Below are 21016 nucleotides of genomic sequence, written 5' to 3' on the forward strand. Positions count from 1 at the left end.
GCACCCCAATCCTCTGAGGTAGCATGTACCCAGGGTGATCCAATTGACTAGACTGCCTGATGGTCCTAGTTTCTATCTCTTGTACTGACATCCCATTCAGTTTAGCATTTGTCCAGAGTTTTTGGAATTTTAGTTTAGAAAATAGTTTTTAAATAAAATTATTTTATAGCTCCACTGACCATATCATTGGTCAGCAAATACATATGTTAAATAGAGATAATTTTAATTATTTTTAGTATGCTCTCTATGGTGGGAGAATCGTCGTTTGGAAGATAAATTCTGGGCCACCCTCCATATAGCACTCTTCATAAAATTGGCTCAGTTTACCTCTTCTGCTCTCCCCACCCCCCTTTCCTTGTACTGCCATTGAATTGATCACAGTCTCCCAAATGGATCTTGTCTTCGCACCAACTGTCCCTGCTGGCTGGACTGGTTTTCTTTCTTCAGTATCCTGTTCTAGAGGCACCGGCATTGCCTTCAGCGCACAGCGTTAAATGCCACCTCCGTGGGAGGCTTCCCTGGGTTCCTCGGGGCTGGGTGAGGGGCCCCTCTTAGCAGCATCCCTTCCCTTGTCAGGACACTTTGTTTTCTGTGCAGTAATGATAATACGTGACCATGTTCTCCTCCAATGCAGTGGCTTGCACACAGGTGGTCATGTGGATTCTTTCCTTATTTATTTACTCAACGGATGAAAGAAGATTAATTTTCCCCCTCTTATTTTTCCTATTTTGAAACCAATTAAAGGTAAATTTCATTCCTCAGTTTGGAGGGAAGGGTCTTAGAGTCCTGCAGCACTTTTGTTTCTTCTTCTACGGGGAAGAAGGCACCAGGAGTAGAATCACCATTAAAAAAGTCAAAGTTTTGAACATCCTTTGGGAGTTTAGATTAATACCCACTTGCCCCTGCCCCTGGTCCTGACCAGGGTGGCCACTGTTGTGTGAAGAAAAACTCACCCCACCAGTTGGCATGGCTTGTCTAGCAGAGCTTTGGCTGGATTTCAGTGGCTGCCCATCCCCCAGTGTTCTGGGCAGGGTGCAAGCTGTCCTCTGCATACGGTGACCCCACCTGTGATCCATGCCCTAACAACTCTTGACTGTAAGGAACCCATCACCTTAGGAGGCAGGCCTCATCTCCCATCCCTTTAACCCCAAGCCCTGACTTGGACCCAACTCTTGGTCAAGCACGTTAAACAGAGAAGTCCAACAGAGTTAGCAAGGCAGTGTAAAAATAAATAAGCGTAATACAGTGATGCATGTCAATTATTTCTCAGTAGAACTGCAAAAAATAGGGAGAGAAAAAAATAAATAAAATGGAGTCCTGAGATATGGCAGAGAGAAGAGAATCTGGCGAAGCTTCATTAAAGTAACATAGAGCAGAGGAGTAAAGGTTGGGTTTTGTCCTTCAGTAAGTTCAGGCAGCTCAGAAAAAAGCCTGGACTCTGCGTTAACAGTGAGTGATGGAGATGATGGTGGTGCTGATGGGTATCTCTTTTCGTGTCTCTCGTAAAACATAACGTTCTTTGGAATTATAATATCACTATCCCCTTTCATAGACTGTCTCCTTCATGTTAATGTTTCGCATTCATGCCCACTTTACTAATAACACTCATCAGTACTGGGGCTTGATGCATGCCAGGCTCTGTTCTCTGCTTCTTACTAGTGAGGCAGGATTTGAATGCAAGGCAGACTGGCCCCTCAGTACCAATCAGCCCCTAACACACAGCCAGGTCACCCACATCATCTGCAAGCCATGAGTTGTTGCTATAGGGGAGATGAATCAGACAGTGTACATGCAATGTGGGCAGAAGCATGGGTGCTGAGGACGGAGCACAGCGCGGTCTACTGGTCTACCCCGCATGGACTGCAGGTCAGGAAGCAGCTCTGGCAGCATGAGGCCTCCCAGAACCGACTGCCGGCCCATCACTGTCTGCCATGGACACATGCCATGGCTGCCAGGAGCATTTCTGGGACATCAAAGGGCAGCAACATTAGCTCGCACAAGCAGTAGGAAAAATAAACACCCCCTCAACCTGTTGATCCTATTCTATTTTGCAACACAGAAATGACTGCTTTCAACTCAAGCCAGAAATTCCTGCCTGAGTCATGGGGGCTAGTTTCTGAGCTCTGCCCCTGCTCTGTGCTTGTCCTGACTGGAAAATGACCAGCGTGAGTAAGCAAAGCATTTCAGCTATCCCTGCCTCATGCATGTGCCACAGCACTAAATATGTAGAATAGATAACAAAGTTGAACAGGGAACGGACTTGCCTTTCGAAGGCCGTTTAAAAAATAAATGTAAAGATTAAATTTTCCAAACCTACAGAATTGAGGGCCATCAAAAAGCGATTGTTTAGTCTGTCTCATGCGAGAGACATGTTTCTGAAATACTCTGTTGAATTTTCAAATTTCACATTCTTCAGGTTTGGATACTATCATTTTTCTCAAAGTCTTTTATAATGAAATTTCATGATTAAAAATGCATTTATTTAGTTTCCTAAAACAAAACAAAAAAAAAATCACAATCTTGGAGAATTGAGGTTTCTTAAACCTGGCAAGAGAGCCAGTCCTGGAGGGCTGTGTCCCAGTAAGCACCATCCGGACACAATAGTTGTTTTGGCAGGTCCACAAACCTTGGCCTGTTTGACACCTGTTCCCTTCAGTACAACAGGGCGCAGCGAGCAGGTGAGGCCGCGTCAAACACTGCATTTGGGGATCCAGGGAGTCTCCATGTGGGACAGGCGAGCGCTCCCTCAGTGACCCCGTTTCAAGATTTCTGGCCTGCGATGTGGGTGTCAGCTGAAAGACAGCTTGCCTCCTACATCATGAAATGGTTGGATCTGAAAGCCCCAGTCACTGTGACTTACACAGTGCCTGCCAATCTGTCCTTCGTGAAGGAATTTGGGGAGGAAGAGGCAATGGGTAACTGTCATCTTGTGCACGTGCTCTCATCAGCCACATTCTCAAGTGACCCCATCAACAACGAGTTACCAAGGCTGTCACAAATGACCTCATAAATGATGGATTCAGTAGTGGGTGGCAGGGAAGGGAGAAGGGAGAGTCCCAGATGCTTGGCATGTAATCATGACCAGAGCGCAATTAAACATTCTTCATCTCAAAGTTGTCCGGGGATGACTTGGTGGAGAATAGCTCTCTGACTCAGCTCTGACCAGGCCTGTGTCTTAAATAGCCTATTAATACTCTTTTCCCTCTTTCATGACAAGAAGTAAAAGAAAGTTCAATTGAAAATCCCTTAGCTGTAAAATTGAGTGCATCATAAAATAACCGTGAAGTCAGTATCTAGTGTTAGGTCCACTAAAAATGTCACACTTTGGAAATGTCTTAATGTGGCCCCGGGGAAGCAGGCGAAACAATGCTGGTGTGCGGGATATTACCTCGTCAGCCCATATCCCTGGTGAGGCCAGCTTAAGGGTGGGTTCTTCTGCTCTGTCCTATGTGTGCTGGGGGTGATATGGGTCAGGGTGGGGGCAGAGCGAGGAAAGAAAAGAAGACAGGAGAGAAGAGAAAAAAGAAGAGATACATACATGGTTATTAAGTGTCCTCAAACGTCCAGCTCTCTTTGTTTTGTTATTTGTTGACATCTTCCCCGCCGCTTCCTATTATTTAGCTTCTGGTCAGATCAGTGAGGTGCCCCAGAAAAGGAAGAATCTGAGACTATAGCTTAGGTGGCTGGAGGAGAGGCAGGGGGACAAACGGGGTTCCCTGACATGGTACGGAGGAAGCCCATGTTCCTTTGCTCCATTCATCAGCTAGGGTGCTGACTCAGTTTCCCCACAGTGGAGGTGATAAGGGCGGTCCCCATCTGCCCACATGCACGTTTCTCACAAATCCACCTAAGGTCTATGCTTAGAGTGGAAAAATATCAAGGGCTGACGAAGCCAGGTGATCTTGTGACATGGCCACCAGGCATGTTGGACCCCCTCACCGAACATGAGGTAAGAGGGATGGGTGGGGGTTGGAGGGAATAGGATGGTTGGCCTGAGGCCTGTTTATGAAGTTTGGGTGTGTCAGGAGGTATTGTCTCTGTGCTGTGCGGAGATCTCTCTGCAGGGCTTGACTCCAAATACCCTGTCCCCAACCCAGCACCTTCTCCCTACTCCCCAGCACCCCGCAGAGCCTTCAGAATCCTTACCGCTGCTGCTTTTCACCACCCACGCTAATTAAGGACTCTTAACAAGGAAGCTCACTTCAGCTTTTGAATGCTCTTCAATTTCCCATTACTCCTTTTTGGGTCTTTGACATTATATTTCATAAAAAATCTCTATACCAGTTTCCATGAAGCCTCTCCACCAAATCAATGTGTAAGCACCACCAGGGAAAGAATTCTCCCAAACTCTCCCCAGGGCTTCCAAGGGGCATTCTGTGTTTTGTTCTTTTTTTTCCCTTTCATAGCAATCCATGCTTAAAAGCATCATCTAATGAGCAAACACACATGGGAATAAATGCTCTGAGAGACATCCTGCTGTGACAGTCAGCTGATTAAAAGCAAAACGACAGATCCGTAACCAATGACACAATATGGTGGAGAATGCTGTTAGCACATGCATGCACCCACACTGCTCTGTGCAACATGGTGAGGAACGGAAATTAGTTGAAATGGCTGGATCATGCAATTATTGGGAAAGAAGCTGCAGGGGAGAATAAAAAAAGTGTGAATACCTGTGTAGGTCATAGCTTCCTCCATCTTTATTTCCTGATAGAGGAAAATACAAGAGTAATTTATGTTAGCTTTAGAACTCATAAAACCATTCACTCTGTCGTTTTCCATGCACAACATCTAAACCCTAGAAAGAAACATTTTGTGTTAAATACAGACAGTGCTGAAGTCCCACAGAGCTTTTCTAGCAGACAGGTTCAAAACGAGCATTGTAAGCTATAAATTAAAAGGTTTGAGATAAAACCTATAGGAGTTCACGTGAAAAATGAGTGTGGTGGCAAAGGAGGAGAGCCTGTTTAAAAGCAGTCGGAAAAGTACTTCCAGGGGCGCCTGGGTAGCTCAGTCGGTTAAGCGTCCGACTTCGGCGGCTCAGGTCATGATCTTGCGGTTCNAGACAAAACACTTGGAAAAAAGGGGGGGAGGCAACAGTCATCTCCTTTAGGAATCGTCTAGAAGGTGGAGAGGACTACTCGCTTTACTCCTCCCGCTGGTGTGTCAGTCCATCAGGAGACCATCAGACTTGCTGAGCAGAGTTGGGTCACCACTGGCAAGAGAGCCAGGTCCTTTGGGGGAGAAATGTCTGGGTGTAACATTTCAAGAACCAATAATCGGTTTCATTTTGAGGCCTTAGTGAGATTTGTTTGTTTGTTTGTTTTGTTTTTGGTGTGTGGAGGGGTCAGATTTGAGGAAAAGCTCAGACAGAGAAGCAGGATGTCTGAGAAGATTTGAGCTGGGCGGGGGCAGCCACCAAAAGACCTATTCAGCAAGCCAGGACTGGTCTTTACCGGCCGGCACCTAATTTGATGAAGGTGGTGACCTCTCTCACAGTGTTTATGATTTCTTATGGGATCTTCGCAGCTTGGAAGCCTCAGGACCCTACAGGGGTGGAAATGACAGGTGGCAGACATTGATTCTTTGGGGGTGGTCCCCCCTTCAAGTCACATGACCCTAGGAACAGGCCTATTTAGTGCTGGTTATGTTGGCTTTGCCAGGCGGCCAGAGACTCCGGCTGTTAGGGACACTGAGCAAACTCAACTGCACACAAGGTGCTCCTACAAACCGCTCCCCACCATCAGAGAGTCCAGCTCTTCGCCCTTTTGGGGTTGGCCCGTTGTGCTGATGCCAATGACCTTGCCAGTGCCAGCTTTTTCTGCTTCTTCTATGGATTGCTGGAATTCATATTTCTACAGGAATTACAACAAACTAAGTATTCCCATCAACTAGGAAAGAGCTGGGACAGACGCTGAAAAGAACGGCAGCCTCATGAACCAAAGGAGAAATTAGCGAGTTTAACGCTGCAGATCAGGGAGGGAGCATCTGGCTGATTCCATATGGGCCCTCTAACACTGCTGGATCTCAAGACAGTGAATTACTCAAGTAACTCTAGTTACTCAAGTAACTAGAATTATCTCTAGTTTCTGAGGGGAAATCGTGATACAAGAAATCTAATTCACGGTGTCATGGGCAGGGGGCCAATTAGGGCAGCTCCCAACTGTGTGGGGCAGAAACAGGGCACCGTGTGTTCCCATCCAAATCCGCTTAAAAGATGAGGATACCCCGCTTTGCCTAAGAATATAGATCATGCCTGCTGACGGCAATAACAGTCCCCAGTGCCTTCATCCCACTTGCCAGTGGAAACTGTTATTGGGAAGGTTTACTAGTAGAACAGATAGGTGGGAGAAACCAGAAGAGAACACTCACCAAATCTTTTGGCGCATTAAAATTTTCATTAATGCTCCCAGAGGTAAACTTAGAGAATAGCTTATGTTTGGAATTGCCTGGAAAGTCTCCCCTGGAAGTATCCCAAACTCTGGGTTTCTATGCATCAAGTTGTTTCAAAGGCAGAAAACTTGACAACACAAAGACTTTCCCAGGAAATACAAGGAAAACACCCCCTTTTCCCCCTTACCGACGTCAAGGCCCTTCGGTCTCGGGTTGCACTGCTTGTACCCTTGACAGCTTCTGAGAGCCAGGAGCTGTACGTGTAGCTGGTTCAAAATGCCCCGCTCCACCGTGTGCACCGTGTTTGTGAGCTGCGGGCGAAGAGGCCGGGACAATATATTCAGGCTCATGTTCTGGCTGCTTTGTTTTCAACATCCTTCATAAAATGAAAACATATTGACTTACCTGATAAGGATCTGTATTCATATCAAAATACTCCAAAAAGCCAGTGGCGAACTCACAGAAAAGGAAATTATGCGTCTCATTAACCGTACGCAAACACCAGTAGGTGTTATTGTTAGAGCTCGTGCAGGCGCAGAAAGATCCCACTGTTGGTGAAGAAGAACAACAAAAGGAAAAGAATGAACAACAACAACTAAATAGTAGGCAGGCTAGCCATTTTAGCATTTCCTTAGCTTTATAATTTAAGGGGCACATTTTCTGTCTTGTAAGTACTATGTGTTTAAATGTTAACAAATGTATTTTCCCCCTCTCTAAACAATTTACCGTGAGAACAGGTGGAAAATGGGGAAAACGATGACAATCTGTGTTTGTGATTACAGGCTGAAGGGCAAGGTGAAGTTTTAGGCACATTGGTTTGCCCCCTCACGTTAGGCAGTGGTCTCTGGAATAGGGTGAGTGGAGATGGGAAGGAAATTATTAGAACTTACATTTCTGGTTAATTTTATCTTTTCTTAAAAAAGGATAAAATGGTTAGATACTAACGAGATGGACCTGGTGTCCTTGAGTGTCCTCTGTGTCAGATGGCCACATGTCACAAATGGTGTGTGGGAAGAGGGGTCTCTGCATTGGGAAGGGGATTTGGAGAGGCTGGAGCCCAGCTCAGTGGATTTAGGGATGATGTAATTCGTGATGATTGTAGACAACACTTTAACATGAGATGGGCTATGACCATGAACACTTTTTTGTACCATGCAGAGTTTCACTGGCTATCTGGTGGAAAGTATGTCAAACAGATGTCAAATTAAAACAGAACAAAGCACCTAGTCTTTTATAGTTTCTAAATTTGCTGACCTTTCCCGCAACGATAACTGAATTTTAGAAATATGCCATCTAGCAAATATTTTTAAAACAGTTTAATGAGCATTCATTGTCCACTATGTACTTTGCACGTATTAACTCATTTGATCCTTAAAAGAACCTTGGGAGTCAGAGATTCTTGTTATTCCCATTTTACAGATGGGAAAAATGAGGCTCAGAGAGGTTAAGTAATTTATTCAAGGTCACACAGCTGAGGAGTAGCAGCATTAGGGGTCCCGCTAGCAGGTATATTCTTAACCACTACATGTCACTTACCCACCTATCCAGTACTAAACACACTAAATCTGTCCCCTTAAACTAAAAGAAATGTTGTAGACAATGAATGAGAAATGATTTTTTTCTAATTTTATTTTGATAAACTATTTTTAGAGCATAAAATGGTGCACAGCAAAATTAAGCAGAAGGCACAGAGAATTTCTAGAGAATACCCCCATCTCCACAGATGCACAACCTTCCCCACTATCAACATCCCTGGACACAGTGACCGCTGATGAGCCTACAGGGAAACATCATCTCCCGAAGCCCACAGCACAGCCTACCTTAGGGTTTGCTCTTGGTGTCATACGTCCATGGGCTTTGACCAATGTACGATATGTGTCCACCAGGATAGTGTCATACACTGATATGTCACGTCACTGCCCCAAAGATCCACATTTCTCCACCGATCCCTCTCTGCCCCAGAGGAGATGACTTTCCAGACTCCTGTGTCCCCAGTGCCCCAGCCCAGAGCTTGGCGGAGAAGAGACCCCCCCCACACCCCGAGTGACTCTCAGGGATCCTGTGTCCCGGTTGAGGGAACACGATTGAAAGGTAAAATGCTATGAGTTTAAGAGTTCACTTCGCTTCAGTGTGGCTGGAAACGACATCGCCAACTTGAACACTAAAATCAAACAGTATCAAAATGGAAAGATAAAACAAAAGTCCTCATAGACAGGCCCAAAACCCATAGAAGGGTCTTGGATTCCTGGAGTCTCCAAATTCTACTTTGAGAAACACTGACCCAGCTGGTCCTACTGTGATCTTTTCAATGCAAAGATTTGGGGGTTTAGCTACTCCCCGGGTCGGTAAGTCTTTAATCAGACGAAGTGCCACAAGAATCTAGGGCAGTATTTCTAGATGGCCTCAGTGAACACCGTGCCTAGACCACCAAAGCAAATGTTAACTATAATTTTAAAAGCGCACAATTGTTATTATTCCATGTTTTCAGCAATTCTGTATAAAACTAAATATTTTGTGGAGTTTCTGTTCTTCTGCAAACATGACGCTAGGTACTTAAGGGGGCTGAGAATTAGGAGGATATGTCCCCTGCCTTTAAGGGGGTTTCACTTCCTTTTATTATATACTTAGACTGTTACATGAAATAAAGCAGCAACAAAATATATATGAGGCAAAATTGTTCACCCATTTGTTTAGTTATTTAGTTACAGAGCAGTCTTACTGGGTAGGAAATCTGTCAGGAGGTGGGCACTATGTGAAATAACACCATCAGGAGAAAAGCCCAGGGCAAGCTTGGTATTTTTAAATAAAATACGAAAACAAATTTCTAAAGAAAAAATAATTTTTGGCAAAAGCATTCCAGTTGCCAGTTCAGAAAATAATACAATGGTCCCCACTTGAATCATTCTAGATCCCCGGTTTTATGCTGCTGAAGCCCTTGTCTTCAGAACTATAGTGTGAGTCCCTGTCTCTGCGCTGTGGCAGTTAGCGTCATTTACAAAGAGCAAATGATACGAAGTGATGGATGTTAACTTATTGTGATCATCATTTTACAGTTGATAAAACCTTGGTTTGCAAGCATAATTCATTCTGGAAACATGCTTGTTATCCAAAGCACTTGTATATCAAAGTGAATTTCAAGAATTAGCTTGGTTGTGATCATGTGACATTTGGTGTCATGGACTATTCGTATTGTGAGACATTGCTCATTTGTCAAGTTAAAATTTATTAGGAATGTGTGCCCGTCTTGCGGAACACTTGCAGAGCAAGTTATTTGCAATGCAAGGTTTTACTGGACATAGACGTCAGGTCCTCTGCTGTGCACCTTAAGCTTATATAAGCACTATATAGTGCTATGCGTCAATTCTATCTCCATAAAACTGGGAGAAAGAGTTCTAAAAAACTCTCAAAAAGCAAAACCACACAAAACTTACGGTTCCAGAACGGGGCCGTCTGCCAGTGGTTGTTGTCATGTGTGAAGCAGGTGAGGCCTGGGAGGCTGCATTCCTCCCCCTTCCTCTGCCGTTTCTTCTCCTTCCTCTCCTTCTTCCTCCTCCGGTTCTCCTTGAAGAGCTGCAGTTTGCTGTCTACTTCCTGAGCTGCTTCCCTATCCCAACAGAGGGATCGGTTAATGATCAGATAGCACTTTCCGAACAGAAACTACTATCGTTGCTCTCCATCTCACACAAACAGGCAGACACACAATAATGAGATGACTTTTATTCTTCATAGAGGGCCTCAAACTCTAGTCGGCAAGAGTGAAGGCACACTCATTAAGTGGAGGCACAGCTGCCTTAGAATTTTACCGAGACTGGGGCACCTGGGTGGCTCAGTCTAGTTGAACATCTGATTTAGCTCAGCTCACAGTCTCGGGGGTTTGAGCCCCGCATCGGGCTCTCCGCTGTCAGCGTGGAGCCGGCTTCAGATCCTTTGTCTCCCTCTCTCTGCCCCACCTCTCACCTCTCAAAAATAACAATTTAAAAAATTGTAAAAAAAATAAATAAATAAAAAATTTTATTGAGTCTTAAAGGATCAACATTTTCTTTCTTATTTACATGTAAACATTGGTGGAAGTAGAAGTCAACGTGAAACCATGGATCCTGCCTCACCATTTGGACAAATGGCTTAACTTCTTGGGGATTCAGTACTTATCAGTCATAACATCAATGGTTAGTTGGATTAGATGCCTTGGAAATAATTTTCTTTGGTTATTATTTTATTATTTTCCATAAATGGCTCAACTTCTTGTATCCTAATCCCATTCATATGCAAATTATATTATTATTTTAAAAATATGTCTCTGTCTTCCAACTTTCACAATTCAGCACAATTGTAGACTATGCTATGAAACACACCAAGCTAACCACGATGGTCCCCATTTCCCAATCACTGTCCTCAGAAGGTGGTGCTCGGAATAGAATCCAGTTACCGTCCCAACATGGGCAGAGAACACACAACTCGTCATGGCTCTCCCTCAAAGGATCCCCACAGCTTTGCCACAGTCTCTTGGCAAGGTGTGCGCTTTGGTTTCAACTCCTGGGACTGGCTGCCCTCTTGGCTGAATCTGCTTTTTCAGAAGCAGCACCGCTTAGAACCCAGGGGTCCCTGCTGTCCTTCAGAAGTGCCCAGTGGACAGTCCTCTGCTCCCGGCCCATGTGGAAAACAGAGAGTCACTTACTTAAATGGGTGGAGATGACTCTTCACCTTCTCTTGCTTTTTCACACCTTTCTCTCTATTATAATAGCTACGGGCAAGAAGAGTGAAAAGTGAGCCTTTGCCCCACATTCGATCAGACAGTTCATTTTCTAAACAGAAGGCAGAATAGAAGGAAAGCAGGTGCTTTGTTGTAACTATCTTAGCTTAAAAGGGCTTTTTAGCCTTCGGCTTAGGTTTATGACGTATTTCAATGGACCCGAACAATTTAGGGCATTACAGACCATGATAATAACGAATTCAGTTTGTTAAGCCTTCCATTGGCATAAGAGAGAAACAAGCCTCATGCTTATCGCTGTAGCTTTTGGAAACAGGAGTTTGGAAAAAAGACCATGGAATGGTGACATGCTCACCTCTGTTTACTACAGGCACATTCCTCGGGTTTTCTCCTCTTTAGGTGTCCCCTCACTTCTCTCAAATTCTTAATTTTATCTTGCAAAGCTTCAATCTGGAAGACATATAATGAACAGTTACTTTTTAAGGTAAGGATTTTCTTTCTTTCTTTTTTTAATTTTTTAGTGTTTTATTTATTTCTGAGAGAGAGAGAGAGAGAGACAGCGTGAGCAGGGAAGGGTCAGAGAGAGAGGGAGATACAGAATCTGAAGCAGGCTCCAGGCTCTGAGCTAGCTGTCAGCAGAGCCGGACGCAGGGCTTGAACCCATGAACCATGAGATCATGACCTGAGCTGAAGTCCGACACCTCACCGACTGAGCCACCCAGGTGCCCCAAGGTAAGGATTTTCTATGCTGCGTACCTCTCTTTTCACCTTCTTTGCTGTGTTCCATCATTCCAGCTCTTCATCTGAGATGATATTTAACTTGGAAACCAACTGGGCACAGAATATGCCTACCTCGATATTCCTACTGACGTGCTATAGGTAAACATTAACAGATGTCTCAACTTACAAATGAAGAATCATTTCCTTGCAGGGATTTCAGTCCCCACTATGATTCTCACACTCTATTTTGTTTTTAGGCAGGACTATCACTCTATCACTGGGGAAAGATAAATACCTTGCTATTCTATTTTTCATGTAATCGTAATTATAAAAAAGATGAAGCGGACGTGCGGTGAGCCCCCCCAGTCCCGGCCGGGCTGGCGAACCGACCTGGCATTTCGAATACACCTTCCCATCACACAGCCATGGCTAACCTCTTTATCAATGTACGCTTTGTGGTCCTTCCAGGCTCTGGCTGACTGGTACAGCTCTCTCTCACAGTGGATCGTATCATTCGGAAGAATAAAGCACCTGCAGAAACAAACAAACCCAAAACATTTGAAATAGGTTTATATGCTAATATTAAAAAAAATGAAAATAGCAAAGGGAATATAATTATCTTCTAAACTCTTAATTTGGATGCAAGCAGGAGCTGAGCCTGGTCTATGGCAATGTCTCCTGCCCATCGGAATAGGTAAAGGATGGTGTCAGAGAGAGACTGTTACTAAGATCACCTTTCAGAAAATATTCAATACTCATGTCTCCAAGAACAGATACCACCAGAAAACTCCAATTTTGAAAGCCTCGTCAAATACCGTAGGAAAAATGGGACTTTTCACAGTTATGATGGAAATAAGTTGTCTGATTAAAGAAAGGCAGGGTTCGAAGGGGGTTATTTATCCCATTCATTCTGTTACAGGGAGACTGCCTGAAGTACCCCATTAAGTTTGAAGCAAAGAGGGGCGCCTGGGTGGCTCAGTCAGTTAAGCTTCCCACTTCTGGTCATGATCTCACAGTTTGTGAGTTTGAGCCCCGCGTCTTCGGGCTTTGTGCTGACATCATGGAGCCTGCTTGGGATTTTCTGTCTCCCTCTCTCTCTGCCCACCTGCCCCCCGCTTCACCTCCCAAATAAATAAATAAATAAATAAACAAACATTTAAGAAAAGTTTGAAGCAAAGAAACAGCCCTAGGGATACAAAGGAATTGGGATAAGGGGTCAGTCAATACTGAAATCCTGGTCTAAACCTCTTAGCGTATAACAACTGCAGTTGACCCCGGAAGAACACAGGTTAGAACTATACAGGTTCACTTATGTGCAGACCTTTTTCTTTTCTTTCTTTCTTTTTTTTTTTTTTGGATAAACACAGTACAGTACTGTAAACACACTGTCCTCTTCCTTGTGATTTTCTTAATAACATTCTCCTCTCTAACTTACTTTATTGCAAGAATACAGTAAATGATTACACATAAAGTCCATGTGAATCCACTGTTTATGTTACCACTAACGCTTCTGGTCAGCAGTAGGCCACTAGTAGTTAAGTTTCTGGGGAGTCAAAAGTTATATGTGGATTTTCAATTGTGTGTATTGGGGGGAGGGTCTGTGTCCCCAACCCCCACCGTGTTCAAGATCAACTGTACAGGCACTGGAAGAGCGGACCCAAAGATAAAAATCCTGACAGAGCTTATGACAGCATGCCCCTCCAAAGTGATAAAATGAGAGAAAAAAAGACCCTGCTAATAAATTCAGACAGAGAATTTTTCTCTATCAAGAGAATAAGTGGATCTTGGGGCGCCTGGGTGGCTTAGTCGGTTAAGCGTCCGACTTTCGCTTAGGTCATGATCTCACGGTTCGTGGGTTCGAGCCCCGTGTCCGGCTCTGTGCTGACTGCCAGCTCAGAGCCTGGAGCCTGTTTCGGTCTGTGACTCCCTCTCTCTCTGACCCTCCCCTGCTCACGCTGTCTCTCTCTCTCTCTCCTAGAAATAAATAAAACATTTAAAAAAAAAAAAGAGAATAAGTGGATCTTGGAAGGACACGGAAAACCAAGGTGGGCCTTTCAAGCTGCGAGAGAATCAGCTCCCTTCTCTGTTTCCATGACTCCCGGGACCCTCCTTCGTGCTCCCCAGGACCCGCAAGGGGTGGTGAGGTGTAGCTGCATCTTACATCCGTTCTCCGGGCTCCCCAGTCCTCTGAGGGCTGGGTTTCATTTCTGAGGCCGTGAGGGTACAACTGTTCTGAGCTGCAGTAGCTGTGAAGCACCCAGAGCCTCTAGCGGTGCCAGTAACGGCTTCCATCTGTTTTCCAGACTCCCACAAAGGTAGCTGTTCAAGGGCAGAGTTCCATGCCTGCTCAGTTAAGCTGTGGCAGAACCACTCTGGCTCAGTTCCCAGAGGATCAGCCTTAATGTGAAACCGAACCCAAAGCATGTGTCCAAACGTTCGCCTCTTTGGACTCCTCGCTGCTTCTTTAAACCCTAATTGTTACACAGGCCAGCCTCCAGCCCCTGCACTGCCAAGTCATACCACTTTTAGTAAAGAAGCAAAATAGTGATAAGATAGGGTGACAACTGTGAACTCAGCCTTCGAGAACTGAGCCTTCCTACTTGTGTGTCACTCGCACAGTGGTGGGCAAGCCCAGGGCATTGCCTCTGTCCGCCAACATCGTGTCCCTGTCGCTGGCAGCCTGGTGACCTCCAGGCCCCCTGTGGCCTTCATCATGGCGCTTGGCAATGTTTCTTGGTCGTAACACTTGTAATTCTTCTTCTTCCAGGTTTATGTCATATATTTCGCCTTCAAATTCGACGGACAAGGACCGCGTTTGCCGAGTGTGGACAAATCGGGGCTTGTACTCTGGAAATAAGGGAAGATATATGTTAATATGGACATCCATGTGTAGTTGAAGAGGGAGGAAAATCACCACTGGGCTCAGCGAGCACTCTGGGAAGGGGAAGCAGTGTGCACTGCATTGTCGAGAGGCAGTGGGGTGCAGCAGGCAGCCTGCTAGATTTCACGTTAGGAGCAGCGGGCTCTTGTCTGGGCTCTGGCGCTGCACTGACCCTTGGGCCTCAGCCCTTCACCTCTCCAGGGAGGGGTAAGTCTGGGTGCCTTCTAAGTTCCCTTCCACTTACAGCGGGCCTTGAACTTCCACGCTGTGTTTTCAACATGAACTGCTAAGGCAGTTTGTTTGGATAGAATTATACTCCCAATTATGGTATTATTAATAATACTGTCATTTATCGAGCTTTTGCTATGTACCATCCACCTCATACTTATCTCTAATCCACCACCTTGGAAGCCCTGTATTATTGTAATCCATCCTTACATTAAAAAAGCATATCAGATTGTCAGAACAGGCTTATAAATTTTGGCTATGATTCTTAGGGATGGAACTCTGAAGCTCTGGATGCTTCCTACACTTTGCAAGGTTATGTGGCCAATAGCATGGGAAGCAGGATGCTCGTCTCCCAGATTCGAAAGGCTACAGTCTTCCCAACACATCGGGCTTCCCAAAGGGTAAGTAGTCTCGACACCTTCTACTTGTACAAATGACAGAGGGATGCTCTAAGAAAAATTAAAATCTGAAAATGCTCTTAGCAGCCAGCTGACTAGTGATACCTGGCAGATGGACGGTAAGGCCAGGGGGCAGCCAGCATGTGTTCAGGCCACTGTCATCCACTGTCACGGCTCATGGTGTGTTGTTAGGCAAGAGCTTTCACGAGCAAACCTTGGCCCTTCCTCATCAGATGCTCTTCAGCTCTGAGGGGACACACTCCACACTCACGGGGCCTCTCTCTCTCCTGCCTTATGCTAACATAGGAGGGAGGGGAGCACACAAGCTGCAGAATCAGACTCCTGCTCCACAGGGTCCCCCTGTGATGACAGTTTCCAGAGGAGGGAACGTCTCCGTAACAGCCAGCAGGCCACTGAGTGTGCTCAGGAACAACTCCTGTCCTCAGATATGGGAGCTTCCGTGCAGTTTGAAAGGTGGCCCCAGACATCTCTACTTTGTGCTCAATTTGAACAACAGGGTGTACGGTCACCACTGTGGAGTGGCATCTAACCTGCTGGGAGAGAGGCTGCCCTACCTTCTAGCCCAACACTGGCGATCAGCATCTGTTAAGGGAGGCTGTGGGGAGCCTCTGTCCCATGTTGGCTTTCTATTGGTCTCTTTGAGTGAATTATTAAACTTGACATTTTCTCCCAGGGAGGACAGAAGTCTCCCAGATCAATCATTCTCAGCCTTTGGGTTATGGATTCCTTTAAGCATGTGTTGAAAGTTATATCCAGAAAAATGTGCACATGCACACAGAATATACTTATAATTTTGGATAAAACATTAGAGGGCTCATGATCCCCTAAAGTCCATCTGTGGAGTCCAGGATAAAAAAGCAATGCTAAGAACTTCTGTTCTTCTAGGGATTGGTTTGATTTCCTAATTTACACATGGGAGGCACCGGGCTGGCTCAGTCAGTAGAGCATGCGACTCTTGATCTTGGGATTGTGAGTTCAAGCCCCACGTTGGGCATACAGCCTATTTAAGAAAAAAACAAACCCTTGCCTAATTTACAGCACAGAAATGAACTTAATGTAGCTTACTGAATTGCCAGAGAAATGAGTCATTTCTCATATTCAGCCACTAGATGGCACTAGACTCTCGTTCTTTTACAGAAGGTGCCAGACTCGGTTTTCACCTATGTCTAATCATAGGAATCTCATAGCTGTGTGATAGAGTTTTTATAAAGAAGATGCCAAGCAGTGCTTTTCATACTGAATTTGACTAGTTCGACCCTGCCAGCCAACAAGAGGAATTAAAAAAATACTGTCCTTAAAACAGATGTCCCTTTAAAAAAAGCATATATGCTTTTCGTATTAGTTAAATGCATAAGCAATGAAATCTTGAATTTTTATTTTCTCTCACTCTCTTTTAAAGCGGCTCAAGGCAGACTAATCAGGACATTAGCATCAATATAAAATACACCTGACCTAAACTCTACCCTCTGCCCCGGCCCCACCTTTTCCTCTGTAAAACTTTCCTGTGCCTGTATATTCTGTGTCTGGTGTGCTTACTGAATATATTTTCGTTCTATGCTTAAGTTAAAGTGTCCACATACCAAGTTAGCTTTTGTATTTGGAACAGAACCATATTGGCCTTTCGTCCTAAAGCTGTGCTTTGATAATACCTAAACTGTGGAAGGGGCAAGCCTTTTGTGTCTCTAATGTCCATTTGCAAAGCCTTGGCCTGCCACTGAGCCGTCGTGCGAGCTGCTTACTCGGAGTCCCTTGGTTTCTCAGGAACTGCCTTGGGCTCTTCCTCTGGCTTCTGCCGGTGCGATAGCCAGACTCCCCGCAAGTGCATTCCTTGTCGTGGAAGCCGCGAGAGTAGAGGTTGCGCGTGCTCTGCCGGACCGTGAGCGGGTCGCTGGATCCTTTGCACTTGTGGATTCGGAGCTTGCCGGATGTGTCCTCGATGCACTGCCACTTCTGCAAAAGCCAACGTGAGAGCGGGTTATCCCTGCTGCACCAGGTGCCTCGTGGGAAGGACTGCGGCGTCGGGTTCTGGCAGCCCGGGCAACCCCGGGAAGCAGAGCCAACCCCGGACAGCAAGCTTTTCACTGACCCTGCCGTGAGCCGACCCCCCGGTCCTCTCCGTTCTTTCTTTCATGGGAGGCAAAGCCAGATGACAGTGAAATCATTGGAAATCAGAACCACCTCAATGACACCAGACCCCAAAATTGATATATAAATCCTCAGGATCCAGACTAAACAGAGTCTTGAGTGAAACACGTGAAAAGCCCTGAATTCGCCAAGCCGCCGGAGCCCAGCTGTCACGGCTGTTTTCACCAGGCCCCTCTTTCTCTGCAGAAGCAGACCTGGCTGCTTTGTTCTTTCTCCGCCCCTGAATTTCTGACTCGCCGGGGAGGAGTGGCGGAAGAGGAAGACGGAGAGGAGCTTAATCGGAACGTGGCACAGGGCAGGCCGGCTCTCACAGGGCCCGGACGTTCCCAAACGTGTCAGGTTTTCTCTGGGCCCGTTTGTCCTCTCCAGCCCCTGCTGCCCAGCAGGGCGAGCTCACCCGCAGAGACGCGCCCGGGGAGCTGGCACCGGCTCGGCGCCTTTGAGCCTTCCGTCACGCCTGCGCAGACACCGCAGGCTGCGTTCTAGATCAGCAGGACAGGGCACTGGGTCTCCGTGTCCCTCCCACCCCCTGCCCAGCCTTCTTGAACTTCAATCTGCCTGAAATAAGAGCACTTCGCCTTGGGGACATTTCATGGGATCCTCCATCTCTTACTTAAAGACCTAATACCCTTCCTTTTACTTTTTATTTTCCCCTGGCCTCCTCCCTAAAATGGTAATTTGGGAAGAATACTGACCTTGGTCTGAAGTCAACCACAGTTGTGATAACATGCTGCCATGCAGTTATCAAACTTTTGTCTTTTTTCCTTCCATCTATGAGTCTCCCCTGTATACAATTATTGTATGGACACATACAATACAATTAAATACATACAATTTAAATGGACACATTTCTAAACAGTGACCCAAGCAACAGCCCCTGTAAAATGATGTATTTGGTGTGCTGGTTACATATTTCAAAATATATATTAAAATAAACCAAAAAATATTAAATGAAAGATGCTCTTTCCTGAACCACATAAAATGATCTCACCGTGCCCTCTGTGTACCTGTAGCCATACTATGGGTTACATTTTAATTTCAGAGTGATTTAATGGAAGGTAAAATTTAGCCAAGGGTCCCAGAAGGCTTGGTCAGCAGACAAAATGGAGTACGACCCACTGAGATACTACCTTATGCCAGTCATAGTGGCTAAAATGAACAAATCAGGAGACTACAGATGCTGGCGAGGATGTGGAGAAACGGGCACCCTCCTACACTGTTGGTGGGAATGTAAACTGGTGCAGCCCCTCTGGAAAACAGTGTGGAGGTTCCTCAAAAAATTAACAATAGAACTTCTCTATGACCCAGCAATAGCACTGCTAGGAATTTATGCAAGGGATACATGAGTGCTGATGCATTGGGGCACGTGTACCCCAATGTTCATAGCAGCACTCTCAACAATAGCCAAATTGTTGAAAGAGCCTAAATGTCCATCAACTGATGAATGGATCAAGAAGATGTGGTTTTGTAGATACAATGGAATACTACTTGGCAATGAGAAAAAATTAGATCATGCCATTTGCAGCAACGTGGATGGAACTGGATGGTATTATGCTAAGTGAAATAAGTCAGTCAGAGAAGGACAGATATCACATGTTTTCATTCATATGTGGATCTTGAGAAATTTAACAGAAGACCATGGGTGAAGGGGAGGAGAAAAATAGTTACAAACAGAGAGGGAGCGAGGCAAACCACAAGAGATTCTTAAATATAGAGAACAAACTGAGGGTGGACAAGGGGGAGTGGGGGAAAGGGAAAAGTGGGTGAGGGGCACTAAAGAGGGCACTTGTTGGGATGAGCACTGGGTATTGTATGAAAGTGATGAACCATGGGAATCTACCCCAAAAACCAAGAGCTTTATACATTGTATGTTAGCCAATTTGACAATAAATTATATTTGAAAAACAAAAACAAACAAAAAACCCAAAAAACCAAATGGAGTGCAACCATTCACAACGGACCAAGGTACAGAGTCACATTTTGTTTTCTCTTAATGGAGCCATGTGCCCTCAATAAGTGTTGAATTAACAGAAGCTACCTTTGCACTTCTAGCAGATAGTCCCCAAATCCCAGGCCCATAGGGCTTATTCTATGATCTTGCTTTACTCCCCATACACTCTTGGTGCTACTGAATTCGGTGATTTCAAGCCATATCAGGTTACAATCTTCTTTTGTGGCTTGACCAGTGTATCTGGAATGTCCATCATCTCCGTCCACAGAAGCAGGCCCAAGGGACAGGGCAACTAACTCTATTTGCAAAACCACGAATAGGCAACACAAACAAGCACAGTCAAGAACTAACTAAGTTAGAGATGATTTAGCTGAAAAAAAAATGAAGTCAACATGATCAGGCACACAGGAGTTATGCCAGGTCAGTGGTTCTCACACAGGGTTGGGCACTGGGAGTCTCAAAAGCTCCCATGGTGATTCTAATGTGCAGTTGGGGTTAAGAACAACTGCTTTCAATTTGCAGCTGGAATCCATCACAGGGGCAAAAGAGGTCTAAGTAGCTCACTTGGAAGCGTCTTTGGGAGGGATGTATGCATTTTGGGGCATGGATATGCAAAGGAAGCTGTGTCTAGAAATGTACTGATGTAATCAGGGCAGAAAACGACTCTAGTTGAACAGATGTACACTACCAACTTGTCTATACTGGCAGGACTTTGCATTCTCTGTAAGACTAACCAGTTTTCCTTACTTTCTCTCCACAGGTAGCTGACAAGTGATAGAACTTAGTCTTTGTAAATGCTTAGCTGGAAGCTGTGTGCACCTGTTCTGTGGTTCCACCATTCAATGTGGAGACCAGTGCTTTTCAAGCCAGGGTTTGTGGCACTTCCAGACACATCCAATGAGCTTGAGGAGGTGCCATGATGTTCTCAAAAAAAGTTCTCAGAAACTGATATACAATTTCATTAAGGAATAACTATATGCCATACGGAATTTTTGCTGGTGAGAAGCATCAGCAAAATCGATAACCTTTTATAGTTCCAGAAACTTTGACAATCAGTGGCACTAGAGTGTCAGTCTAGATCTGTATTTGTCCTAAATGCAAATGGTTTAAGACTTATCCATCTATCTGGGTAATTGCTAACTCAAGCATGCAAAAACTACGAGTTCACTACTTAATTCCAAGGGTAGCAAAAGAAGAGGCCAGTGGATCTACAGCCTAGCAGAAGACTAAGAAGTATGTCATTTTCTACCAGACAGAAAAACATGGTTGTCTTTATTCTTGTATGGCCTTGTGTCTTTTGTGGTTTGAATTTATACCAATTTTAGTATAAATACTAATTTTAAAAACACATAGCTACAGTGAAAACCTTCCTTAGTTTTGTAACCATAACACACTTAAAAAATTCTGCCTTTTTCTTGGTCTGGAAGAGCCAAGTGTACAGGTAGATTCTGATAGAACAGAAAGTGTAGGCAGACTTTTGAGTGATTTGGTCGATTTTGACTATAACCTGCAATTTCCCATTAGCCAAATTCCTTGCTAATGTCCTCTGGAGTAGAAAGGAAGAGAAGGAG

The 21016-nt window shown here is 45.0% G+C and overlaps 1 protein-coding gene and 1 long non-coding RNA gene across 6 annotated transcripts in view; one reads left to right on the top strand and one right to left on the bottom strand.

Moving 5' to 3' along the window:
• The window catches only part of SULF1 (sulfatase 1), a 176593-nt gene that overhangs the window by 12564 nt on the left and 143013 nt on the right, over positions 1-21016 (bottom strand). For 3 of the 5 annotated variants that reach the window (XM_077752455.1, XM_077752454.1, XM_077752456.1), the window contains 8 exons: positions 17089-17299; positions 14422-14668; positions 12256-12352; positions 11457-11551; positions 11069-11134; positions 9825-9997; positions 6799-6941; positions 6581-6704 (listed from right to left, as the gene is read on the bottom strand). In XM_077752455.1, coding sequence (XP_077608581.1) covers positions 6581-6704; positions 6799-6941; positions 9825-9997; positions 11069-11134; positions 11457-11551; positions 12256-12352; positions 14422-14668; positions 17089-17299 — 1156 coding nt within the window. Of the gene's footprint in view, positions 1-3388; positions 3455-4673; positions 4708-6580; positions 6705-6798; positions 6942-9824; positions 9998-11068; positions 11135-11456; positions 11552-12255; positions 12353-14421; positions 14669-17088; positions 17300-21016 lie in introns of all 5 variants that reach the window. The other 2 variants (XM_077752457.1, XM_077752458.1) reach the window with 2 other exon arrangements.
• On the top strand, positions 14855-20701 carry LOC144221957 (uncharacterized). Its single transcript, XR_013332236.1, has 3 exons — positions 14855-14909; positions 15200-15331; positions 20206-20701. It is a non-coding gene; the product is annotated as an uncharacterized LOC144221957 (long non-coding RNA).

The sequence above is a fragment of the Crocuta crocuta genome, unplaced genomic scaffold (assembly GCF_008692635.1).
Source record: "Crocuta crocuta isolate KB4526 unplaced genomic scaffold, BGI_CrCroc_1.0 scaffold141, whole genome shotgun sequence".
Taxonomy (NCBI): Eukaryota; Metazoa; Chordata; class Mammalia; order Carnivora; family Hyaenidae; genus Crocuta; species Crocuta crocuta.